Source organism: Lissotriton helveticus, chromosome 4_1 (genome assembly GCF_964261635.1).
Source record: "Lissotriton helveticus chromosome 4_1, aLisHel1.1, whole genome shotgun sequence".
Classification (NCBI taxonomy): domain Eukaryota; kingdom Metazoa; phylum Chordata; class Amphibia; order Caudata; family Salamandridae; genus Lissotriton; species Lissotriton helveticus.
Genome location: NC_136063.1, coordinates 294856257 through 294868992, shown reverse-complemented (window position 1 = coordinate 294868992; position 12736 = coordinate 294856257). Strand labels below are relative to the sequence as shown.

The following is a 12736-nucleotide window of genomic DNA, read 5'->3' as shown; positions in this document are numbered from 1 at the left end:
TACCGCCCTCGCCCTGAGACCACCCGCCGACCCCACGGACCCAGACACTGCCACAACCAACCTCAAACAGTGGATCAACGACTGCGCCGACACCCTTGCCCCTCTCAAGACCTCCACAAGCAACCACACCAACAAGAAAGCCGCCTGGTTCACCGAAGACCTCCGGACATCAAAGCGCACCTGTCGGAAGCTGGAGAAGAAATGGCTCCACGAATGAACACCTGACAGCCACACAGCCCACAAGAGCGCCTCCCACAGACACCACCAACTCATCAGGACCACCAAAAGGACCGCCTTTAAGGACCGCTTAGACAACAATGCACACAACACCAAAGAGCTCTGCAGCATCGTGAAGAACTCTCCAACCCCAGCTCCAACACCAGCGACATCCCACCATCACAAGACCTGTGCGACTCCCTGGCCACCTTCTTTCACCGCAAGATCACTGACATCCACGACAGCTTCAACTCCGACACCCCCGCACCCACCACCGAGTCCACCACCCCTGCGACCACCACCCGCACCAGCCGCCTGACCGCCTGGTCCAACGTCAGCGACGAAGACACCATCAAAACCATGAACTCCATCCACTCCGGATCCCCATCGGACCCCTGCCCTCACCACATCTTCAACAAAGCCAGCACAATCATCGCCCCCCACCTCCGAAAAACAATCAACAGCTCCTTCGAGACAGCAACCTTCCCGGAAAGCTGGAAGCACGCCGAGATCAACGCCCTTCTGAAGAAACTCAAGGCGGACCCCAAGGACCTCAAAAACTTCCGGACCATCTCCCTGCTCCCGTTCCCGGCAAAAGTGTCAGAGAAGATTGTCAACAAACAGCTAACCCGCTACCTCGAAGACAACAACATCCTGGACCCCTCCCAATCCGGTTTTGGCAGCAACCACAGCACCGAGACCGCCCTCATCGCCGCCACTGATGACAGCAGGATCCTGATGGACAAACAGCTGCTCTCATCCTCCTGGACCTATCAGCTACCTTTGACACAGTCTGCCACTGCACCCTACCAGCACGCCTCCATGACGCCGGAATTCAAGAGAAGGCCCTGGCCTGGACCACATCCTTCCTCTCCGGCAGAACCGAGAGCGTCCGCCTCCCACCCTTCCGCTCGAAATCCACCGAGATCATCTGCGGCGTCCCACAGGGATCCTCCCTCAGCCCGACGCTGTTCAATATCTACATGACACCGCTTGCCCACGTCGCACAACAACATAACCTCAAATCATCTCCTACACCGATGACACCCAGCTGATCATATCCCTCACCGAAGACCTCCACACCGCCAAAGGCAACCTCCACAGAGGAATGAAGGCCGTAGCCGACTGGATGAAGGACAGCAGACTGAAGCTGAACTCAGACAAGACGGAGGTCCTCATTCTCGGACCCACCCCATCAGCCTGGGACGACTCCTGGTGGCCCACATCGCTAGGCACACCCCCGGAACCCACAGACCACACGCACACAACCTGGGGGTCATCCTCGACTCCACCCTATCCATGACCAGGCAAGTCAACGCCTTCTCCGCGTCCTGCTTCAACACCCTCCGCATGCTCCACAGGATCTTCAAATGGATCCCTCCCGACACGAGAAAAACCGTCACCCAGGCTCTCATCACCAGCAGACTCGACTACGGGAACACCCTCTACTCAGGAACAACAACCACGCTCCTGAGACGACTACAACGAATCCAAAACGCCTCGGCACGACTGATCCTCAACGTCCCCCGATGCAGCCACATCACATCCCACCTGAAAGGCCTGCACTGGCTCCTCGTCAACAAGAGGATCACCTTCAAACTCCTCATCCACGCACACAAAGCCCTACACAACACCGGACCTACATACCTCAACAACCGACTCAGCTTCCACACCCCCACCCGAAACCTCTGCTCAGCCAACCTCGCCCTCGCCTCAGTTCCTCACATCCGGAAAGCCACCGCCGGCGGCAGATCCTTCTTCTACCTTGCCGCCAAGACCTGGATCGCTCTCCCCACCAGCCTACGACAGACTCGGGACCTGCTTGCCTTCAGAAGGCTCCTCAAGACCTTGCTCTTCAATCAGTAGCAGCCCCCCCTCCCCCCAGCGCCTTGAGACTCTCACGGGTATGTAGCGCGCTTTATAAATGCAGTGATTAATTGATTGCTCAATTATTCATGTGGCATATTATTATGTTCACAAGCTGTGCTATGGACCTCAGTGCCTACGGTTCTGATTATAAACATTAGTCATAGCTGGAATGGAAGGGATTCAGCCGCTGGTACTTTTATCAGCAGCCCATTCTGCTGGTAAATCTTCAGGAATTCCCCAGCAGCATAAATCTGCTGGTGACCTCTCTCAATTTTCCTGTGAGAATCAGGGATATTAGTAGATCATCTCTAGGTAATACCAGACATGTTATCAAAATAGGGTGGAAAAAATGCAAGGTGACGTAATCATCAGACACATTTTTCAAAGCAGCCCGGCTATAGGCAGGGTTGTGCTCAGGCACAATGCATGTTAAGCCAGGATTTCCAGTGTTTAGAGGGAAAGTGCAGTACATTATTTAGAAAAGCCCATCTTAAGCTTAGCTGCTCTACATCTCAACTGAGAAGTGTCAGATGCTGTAGACAGTCAAATGGTTTACTCAGTATGCATTAATTATCTACTGAAAGAAATGCATTTGCTGTACCTTGCCATAAAGAGATTTGTATTTTTTCTGTACTTCTTGCCTTTGGTCTGAATTCCGATTTGCTAGAATTTCGATGATGGCCTTTTCATCTGTTCCTGTAAAAAACAAGCACAATAAAGGAAAACATAAGCACACTTCTCTAGTCTCCATTTTGGAAGATAAGGTGTTGGGATGGCCTTCCCTTCATCATCATCAAGTTTAGATGCACATCCATAAACGTCTATTCAGTTGCATCAGCAAATATCCACACATTTACACCATGATTCCTATCTGTGATTCTACAAGACAGCTATGGTGGTGTCAGGTTGTGTTTTTTATCCTGATGAAGGGTGATACCCAGAAAGTGGTCCTAGGAGTCTTATTTCCGGTCCAGGAAGGACCTGGCGTGGCAGTTCAGGCTGGACTGTTCCCATGAGGAGCGGGGTCAAGTCTGATTTGCATAGGGCTCTGTCCAAACTGGGGAGGCATAGTAAGTAAAAGAACAATCAATTAAACCCAGAACTCTTGACTGGGGGTGAGTGGTTGAAATGTTTCGGCACTCCACCCATCATCTTGTTGTGTTTGGTATGTTTGCCCTAAGTGGCCAAGGGTATGCCCAGACAAGGTTCCCTTGCACTCTATGCCACTTGTTTCAGCTAGCCTGGCTGATGAGGGGTGATACCCTGAAACCAATCCTAGGATACTGGTTTCTGGTCCAGGCCTGGCCTGCAAGTTCGGACTGGACTGTGCCCACGAGGAGCATGTTCAAGACTGATTTACATATGGCTGGGTCCAAACTAGTGTGGCATATCGAGCAAAAGAACGATGGATTAAACCCAGATCTAGTGACTGGCTAAAATGTTTTAGCATTCCGTCCATCATCTTGTGTTTGCTGTGTTTTTTATCCAGCCTCAGGGGTAGGTGTACAGAGCCCCAACCTCCCCTAGCATCTCTGTCTCACATTCTTTAATGCCTAACTTTTAAGAAGGCCTGGAGGTGCTTAGCTCTGTACGGTGAACACTGAGTGGCATAGATGTTGGTGGTACTTGCAGTCCTAGATCTGATATCATTGGTCACTGACATCTTCCCACTGATGATGCTGGTGTGTTGTGTTATCCTGGCTTTGATGATGGTTGAGCGCACTGCAAGATCTCATGATACTTGCAACCTTTATATCAACATAACCGTTTAACCCTTTGGGTGCTCATGACGGCTCCACGCCGTCATGAGTCACGGGCAGCGTGTGCTCATGATGGCGTCGAGCCATCATGCCGCTGCCGCTCCGCCTACGCGGCACTAATTTCCCGCCTGTGCGGGCGAATTAATGACTGGGCTGGGTCATGACAGCTCCACGCCATCAGGAGCACAGGCCGCCCGTGACTCATGACGGTGTGGAACCGTCATAAGTACCGGAGCACCACGCCCACCCCCAAGCCCTCCCTTCCCGCAGCGGAATTTGCGGCGCAGGGAAGGGGTTAATAGATACGTCATTTTACTGCCTGAATTTCCAAAGCTTATTACTAATTGCCGCCCATTTCATTTACAGATGTAGTTGTTATGGAATGCGATTGCCAATTAAAAGACATTTAATAAACAGTATCAATCAGTGTAACAACATAATGGATGAATACTATTATACCATTGTAAATTTCGGCAATGGCTAGAATTGTTGATAACTCCATATCTCCTAGTCTTACATTTCTCTACAAGGATGGGTTCCTTTAGTCTGAAAGAAAGCCCTACTTATCCCTCTCTTTAAACATCTATGGCTGACCCAGCAATTTTCACCAACTTTCGGTCCCTCTCTCTTCACTTTTTCCTGTCTAAAATCAGAGACAGTCGTGTTAACAACAGATCTCTGCTTTTCTAGAAGTTCATCACATTGTAGATTTTTTTTTTTGGCAGAGTTTTATATAGCGCGAACTAGACCCGAACAGGGTATCAGAGCGCTTTACATAGCACCAGTTACGTTACGTTACATTAGGACACACATTCATTTTTGTTAGGCACGGGGAGATTAAGTGATTTGCCCAGAATCACAGGAAGTTTGGCGTCGTTACCGAGACTCGAACCCAGTTCCTCCAGGTCCGAGGTCGAGCGCCCTAGCTCTCCCATGAGATCAATGAGATCAATCCCAGACTAGGTTCAGCATGGCGTCGAGGCTGTCATGTCCCGTAAGATGTTAGACTCACTTTAGATAATGGCGGTGTAGACAGCCTCATGCTCTTAAAGCTCTCAATTGCGATTTGATGAAGTCTCACACCCCATTCTTCTAAAACGTCTGTAGGAGGCTGGTAATACATCCTTTTGACTGACTGCTCTCAGGCTATCTCCCTACCCCCTTACAGATGTGAATTTAGATCAGTCATTGGTGGAGTTTCCAAGGGTTTAGCCTTGATCCCAACCCAGTTTAATATCGATGGTGCTACTTTTGATTTTTTTTTTGTCTGATGCGGATGATGGGTGGCTCATTGTCAAACTTAGCAATGGCAGCGGACTCGGGCAGAACAAACAATAAGAGCTGTCTCTCTTCAATTGCATCTCAGACGAATGGCAATTCCCTTTGCCTCACTTCTGACAAAACAACAGAGATTGTCCTTGGTAAGCAGGTTGGATGATTGGTGGCACTTTGTGCCTAGTGTTCCCCCTTTAGCCTCTAAATCTGCACACATTCTATGACACCTGGTCTTTAACTGTGATATCCAGAACATGTCTTCTTCTTGTTTTTATTTCCTTGGAGTCTTGTCTAACCTCATCCCAGAAGATCTAACATTCATTTTGTCATTCTTTATATACGAGATTACTGTAATGTTGTTACTTGCCCTTCCTTCCTAGTTGCTTCTCTGTCTTCAACTTATTCCCACATCTGCAGCACTTCTTTTGCTAGGTTTAAACCACTATTCGCACATGTTCACACATCTTGCTTCCCTCCATTGGCTTCTGCTAATGAGGAGAGTCCTCTTTATCATAAGGACATCTCTGACCAATGCCCCTGATTAAAAGGAAACAATTTGCTCCCTAGCTATCATTGTGAGCTTCAGATGCATGGGTGCTAATGTCCTTATTGTTCCTAAGTACCATCTTCCCTCTTGGGGAGCAAAGTATTGTATGTGTGGATTGCTAGAGCTTCCAGGCCACCTAAGATCTTTCCAGAATCACCTTACCTACAGGAACATCATGTATCAGCACTCTTCTCTGCCTCTTGAATATTTTGCCATTTTCAGTTTGTAGATCTTAAGCTAAGACCTTGCGAGGTCATCCTGTCCCTGTGCAGAAGTGCATTTTACACATATCTTAAAAAAAACAAAAAAACTTTTCATATGTGTAGTCTTTAAATGCTTTTATGACGTGGCGCCTGCGTCCCTCTGAATGACGATTTCTATTATTCTTGTTTCTGTTTGCTTCTTTCTTTTCTTGAAGTTATCACAGCCACAATTTTCTTTCTTTCTTACATAACAACAATGTTCTTCGTCTAGCAGGTCATTATTTGCTATTTTTCCGACTAAATTGAAAATGTATTTGCAGTCTCTTATTATCAGTTTAGCATTTTGCATATCGTTGCCCCATAAATCATACATGTAATGTTAATTGCAAGGAGGTTCGATGAAAATACTACAAAAAATGTGCCTGAATAGAAAAATTTATATAAAAGTAGCTATGAGTTCTATGAGAAAAAAATCCATGTTTCCTTTATCGCCAAGCTTCGCAGAAAAAGATCTTCTTGGCCTAGTGGAACATATTATAAAATTGATATAGAGGAAGGTTGTCTAACTTTTGTCCAGGAGGGCCAGGCACAAGGCATGTTTTTAGGATAATCAATGATTATATGTTTGCTGTTTACATTAATTATCAAGAAATGTGTCATCTTTGGGTAACTCGAAAATCCTGTGTGGTTTCCGGCCTTGGGTACCCAACATTGGACACCCCACACTAGCGTGTCACTATAAAGCTCAGCTGTCATGTGGAATATTTATTTGAGGCTTATATGTCACACCCGTACCTAAAAGCATGTCATATTAGTCCCAGATAGTATCACACAAGAGACGTTCCAGCTTCATCTATACTGAGCACCTTCTACAATTCACTGACGGTGATCAGCTTCTGCGCAGAACGAGGGCGTTCATACTTGGATCTCCTGTACTGTGAGAAGAAAGCGCTAGTGGATCTCCTGTACTGTGAAAGGAAAGCGCTATGTGGACTTCCTGTGCTGTGAGAAGAAAGCGCTATGTGGATCTCCTGTGAGAAGAAAGCACTACGTGGATCTCCTGTACTGTGATAAGAAAGCGCTATGTGGACTTCCTGTGCTGTGAGAAGAAAGCGCTACGTGGATCTCCTGTACTGTGAGAAGAAAGAGCTAGTAGATCTCCTGTACTGAGAGACGAAAACGCTATGTGGATCTCCTGTGTGAAGAAAGCACTATGTGAATCTCCTGTACTGTGAGGCGAAAGCGCTATGTGAATCTCCTGTGAGAAGAAAGCACAACGTAGATCTCCTGTACTGTGAAAAGAAAGCGCTAGTGGATCTCCTGTACTGTGAGACGAAAGCCGAATGTGAATCTCCTGTGAGAAGAAAGCACTAAGTGGATCTCCTGTACTGTGAGAAGAAAGCGCTATGTGGATCTCCTGTACTGTGAGACAAAAGCGCTATGTGGATTTCTTTTGTGAAGAAACCACTGCGTGGATCTCCTGTACTCTGAGAAGAAAGCGTTATGTGTATCTCCTGTACTGTGAGAAGAAAGCGCTATGTGGACTTCATGTACTGTGAGAAGAAAGCGCTATGTGGATCTCCTGTGTGAAGAAAGCACTACGTGGATCTCCTGTACTGTGAGAAGAAAGCGCTATGTGGACTTCCTGTACTGTGAGAAGAAAGCGCTATGTGGATCTCCTGTTCTGTGAGAAGAAAGCGCTATGTAAATCTCCTGTGAGAAGAAAGCACTACGTGGATCTCCTGTACTGTAAGAAGAAAGCGCTTTGTGGATCTCCTGTACTGTGATAAGAAAGCGCTACGTGGACTTCCTGTACTGTGATAAGAAAGCACTACATGGATCTCCTGTACTGTGAGAAGAAAGCGCTAGTGGATCTCCTGTACTGTGAGAAGAAAGCGATATGTTGATCTCCTGTGTGAAGAAAGCACTATGTGTATCTCCTGTACTGTGAGGCTAAAGCGCTATGTGAATCTCCTGTGAGAAGAAAGCACAACGTAGATCTCCTGTACTGTGAGAAGAAAGCGCTAGTGGATCTCCTGTACTGTGAGACGAAAGCCGAATGTGAATCTCCTGTGAGAAGAAAGCACTAAGTGGATCTCCTGTACTGTGAGAAGAAAGCGCTATGTGGATCTCCTGTACTGTGAGACTAAAGCGCTATGTGGATTTCTTTTGTGAAGAAACCACTGCGTGGATCTCCTGTACTCTGAGAAGAAAGCGTTATGTGTATCTCCTGTACTGTGAGAAGAAAGCGCTATGTGGACTTCATGTACTGTGAGAAGAAAGCGCTATGTGGATCTCCTGTGTGAAGAAAGCACTACGTGGATCTCCTGTACTGTGAGAAGAAAGCGCTATGTGGACTTCCTGTACTGTGAGAAGAAAGAGTTATGTGGATCTCCTGTTCTGTGAGAAGAAAGCGCTATGTAAATCTCCTGTGAGAAGAAAGCACTACGTGGATCTCCTGTACTGTAAGAAGAAAGCGCTATGTGGATCTCCTGTACTGTGATAAGAAAGCGCTACGTGGACTTCCTGTACTGTGATAAGAAAGCACTACATGGATCTCCTGTACTGTGAGAAGAAAGCGCTAGTGGATCTCCTGTACTGTGAGAAGAAAGCGATATGTTGATCTCCTGTGAGAAGAAAGCACTACGTGGATCTCCTGTACTGTGAGACGAAAGCACTACGTGGACTTCCTGTACTGTGATAAGAAAGCGCTACATGGATCTCCTGGACTGTGAGAAGAAAGCGCTAGTGGATCTCCTGTACTGTGAGACAAAATTGCTATGTGGATCTCCTGGGAGAAGAAATCACTACATGGATCTCCTGTACTGTGAGAAGAAAGCGCTAGTGAATCTCCTGTATTGTGAGACGAAAGTGCTATGTGGATCTCCTATGAGAAGAAAGCGCTATGTCGATCTCCTGTACTGTGAGACAAAAGCGCTATGTTGATCTTCTGTGAGAAGAAATCGCTATGTCGATCTCCTGTACTGCGAGACGAAAGCGCTATGTGGATCTCCTGTACTGTGAGATGAAAGCGCTATGTTGATCTTCTGTGAGAAGAAAGCACTACGTGGATCTCCTGTACTGTGAGAAGAAAGCGCTATGTGGATCTCCTGTACTGTGAGACGAAAGCGATATGTGGATTTTTTGGGTGAAGAAAGCACTGCGTGGATCTCCTGTACTGTGAGAAGAAAGCGCTATATGTATCTCCTGTACTGTGAGAAGAAAGCACTACGTGGATCTCCTGTACTGAGACGAAAGCACTACGTGGACTTCCTGTACTGTGAGAAGAAAGCGCTAGTGGCTCTCCTGTACTGTGAGACAAAAGCGCTATGTGGATCTCCTGGGAGAAGAAATCACTACATGGATCTCCTGTACTGTGAGAAGAATGCGCTAGTGAATCTTCTGTACTGTGAGACGAAAGTGCTATGTGGATCTCCTATGAGAAGAAAGCGCTATGTCGATCTCCTGTACTGTGAGACAAAAGCGTTATGTGGATCTCCTATGAGAAGAAAGCGCTACGTCGATCTCCTGTACTGTGAGACGAAAGCGCTATGTTGATCTTCTGTGAGAAGAAAGCGCTACGTCGATCTCCTGTACTGCGAGACGAAAGCGCTATGTGGATCTCCTGTACTGTGAGACGAAAGCGCTATGTTGATCTTCTGTGAGAAGAAAGCGCTACGTGGATCTCCTGTACTGTGAGAAGAAAGTGCTATGTGGATCTCCTGTACTGTGAGACGAAAGCGCTATGTGGATTTTTTGGGTGAAGAAAGCACTGCATGGATCTCCTGTACTGTGAGAAGAAAGCGCTATGTGTATCTCCTGTGTGAAGAAAGCACTACGTGGATCTCCTGTACTGTGAGAAGAAAGCGCTATGTGGATCTCCTGTGTGAAGAAAGCACTACGTGGATCTCCTGTACTGTGAGAAGAAAGCGCTATGTGGACTTCCTGTACTGTGAGAAGAAAGTGCTATGTGGATTTCCTGTTCTGTGAGAAGAAAGCGCTATGTGAATCTCCTGTGAGAAGAAAGCACTACGTGGATCTCCTGTACTGTGAGAAGAAAGCTCTATGTGGATCTCCTATACAGTGAGAAGAAAGAGCTACGTGGACTTCCTGTACTGTGATAAGAAAGCACTACATGGATCTCCTGTACTGTGAGACGAAAGCGATATGTTTATCTCTTGTGAGAAGAAAGCACTACGTGGATCTCCTGTACTGTGAGAAGAAAGTGCTAGTGGATCTCCTGTACTGTGAGACAAAAGCGCTATGTGGATCTCCTGGGAGAAGAAATCACTACATGGATCTCCTGTACTGTGAGAAGAAAGCGCTAGTGAATCTCCTGTACTGTGAGACGAAAGTGCTATGTGGATCTCCTATGAGAAGAAAGCGCTACGTCTATCTCCTGTACTGTGAGACGAAAGCGTTATGTGGATCTCCTATGAGAAGAAAGCGCTACGTCGATCTCCTGTACTGTGAGATAAAAGCACTATGTTGATCTTCAGTGAGAAGAAAGCGCTACGTCGATCTCCTGTACTGTGAGACGAAAGCGCTATGTTGATCTTCTGTGAGAAGAAAGCGCTACATCAATCTCCTGTACTGTGAGACGAAAGCGCTATGTGGATCTCCTATGGAGAGAAAGCGTTACCTCGATCTCCTGTACTGTGAGATGAAAGCGCTATGTGGATCTCCTATGAGAAGAAAGCGTTATGTCGATCTCCTGTACTGTGAGACGAAAGCGCTATGTTGATCTGCTGTGAGAAGAAAGCGCTAAGTCGATCTCCTGTACTGTGAGACGAAAGTGCTATGTGGATCTCCTATGAGAAGAAAGCGCTACGTCTATCTCCTGTACTGTGAGACGAAAGCGTTATGTGGATCTCCTATGAGAAGAAAGCGCTACTTCGATCTCCTGTACTGTGAGACAAAAGCACTATGTTGATCTTCAGTGAGAAGAAAGCGCTACGTCGATCTCCTGTACTGTGAGACGAAAGCGCTATGTTGATCTTCTGTGAGAAGAAAGCGCTACATCGATCTCCTGTACTGTGAGACGAAAGCGCTATGTGGATCTCCTATGAGAAGAAAGCGTTACATCGATCTCCTGTACTGTGAGACGAAAGCGCTATGTGGATCTCCTATGAGAAGAAAGCGTTACCTCGATCTCCTGTACTGTGAGACGAAAGCGCTATGTGGATCTCCTATGAGAAGAAAGCGCTAAGTCGATCTCCTGTACTGTGAGACAAAAGCGCTATGTTGATCTCCTGTGAGAAGAAAGCGCTACGTGGATCTCCTGGACTGTGAGAAGAAAGCGCTACCACGGAACCCCCAAAACAGAAGAAATCCTTTTCTCTGTAAACCTCACAATAATGCGACGTCTAAGCACAGCTGGCTGACAGAGTGCAGTCTGTGAAGATGTGTACAATAATACATCAAGTCAGGATGGTCCACCAGTCGAGCAGATGCTGAGGCTTATTGGATTTGGACTATATCCCCTCAAAACGTATGTAGATGTCCAGGACCATTGATTTCTTTTTTTAATGTTCTCAGTTCTCAGCATCCATACTCATTTAGGCTCTTTACATTCAACAGCAACCATACATTTAACAACTCAACATCAAAAAGCAATATTGCGGTACTTCCCATATGACAAGCCATTCCCTGTGGTGGCTTGAAGCCAGTACCACCGGGAGGAAGGGATGTGGGGTGTTGTGGAATAGTTACAACGAGAGCAATATTGGTGTTAAAGAATGGGAACATGGTAATGCCGATGGTACAAGACAAAGTTATGCTTTTTTATAATGTGCATCCTCCATTTCATACCAGTCCGGTACATTATTCTTCCAGGGCCCCCACGAGCTCAAAGGTTCTCGCCAGCGGTGCACTTACCCGCTCCTTTACAGGCTTTCTGTAGCTTCTTGGCGTCGCGCTCGGCATCGAAGTCATGATGACGTTTGATGGTTGGCTGCAAAACAGAGAATGTGTCATGGTAAGTGACAGAAGATGCACGTGTGTCCGCGCGCCCTCGATGCGCCCCTTTGAGTCGGAGCTGGACATGCACTGACAAAGCCACACGGTCTGCTTTTTGTAAGTGAAAGTGCTTCTCCATTGATTTATAAGGTTGTGTGTCGAAGAGGTGAAGCTGTGAATATGAGAGTGGGTCAATGGTTGCACGAATGAATGGGTGAATAACTGATTGTATGGAAAATACGCATCCCTGCTTGAGTGATTGAGTGCATGGATGGGTGAGTGAGTGCAAGGATGCATGTTTGGATTAATGCATGAGGGCACAGTCAGATAAAGGAGACAAGGGGACAATGGGGGGCAACGACAGTGTGTGGTGTGGCAGGATCAGCGTGTGTGCACAACAACATTCCTTATTTTGCACTCAATTTTACTACATACATACCATTTAGCGGAAATGAGTTCGTAAACGCCGAAATTCTGTTGACAGTGTGTAGTGAACATGGGGCAGTGTGTAGTGAACATGGGGCAGTGTGTAGGTAACACGGGACAGTGTGTAGTGAACATGGGGCAGTGTGTAGTGAACATGGGGCAGTGTGTAGGTAACACGGGACAGTGTGTAGTGAACATGGGGCAGTGTGTAGTGAACATGGGGCAGTGTGTAGGTAACACGGGACAGTGTGTAGTGAACATGGGGCAGTGTGTAGTGAACATGGGGCAGTGTGTAGTGAACATGGGGCAGTGTGTAGGTAACACGGGACAGTGTGTAGTGAACATGGGGCAGTGTGTAGTGAACATGGGGCAGTGTGTAGTGAACATGGGGCAGTGTGTAGTGAACATGGGGCAGTGTGTAGTGAACATGGGGCAGTGTGTAGGTAACACGGGACAGTGTGTAGTGAACATGGGGCAGTGTG

General features: G+C 47.1%; 1 protein-coding gene across 2 annotated transcripts in view; it reads right to left on the bottom strand.

Moving 5' to 3' along the window:
- Positions 1-12736, bottom strand: part of ANXA13 (annexin A13) — a 180076-nt gene that overhangs the window by 41670 nt on the left and 125670 nt on the right. For both annotated transcript variants that reach the window (XR_013610482.1, XM_078686798.1), the window contains exons 2-3: positions 11748-11823; positions 2687-2781 (exon numbers count right to left, since the gene is read on the bottom strand). Coding sequence is in view for 1 of the 2 variants with exons in the window: in XM_078686798.1 (XP_078542924.1) it covers positions 2687-2781; positions 11748-11823 (171 nt within the window). In the remaining variant the exon portion in view is untranslated. The remainder of the gene's footprint in view (positions 1-2686; positions 2782-11747; positions 11824-12736) is intronic.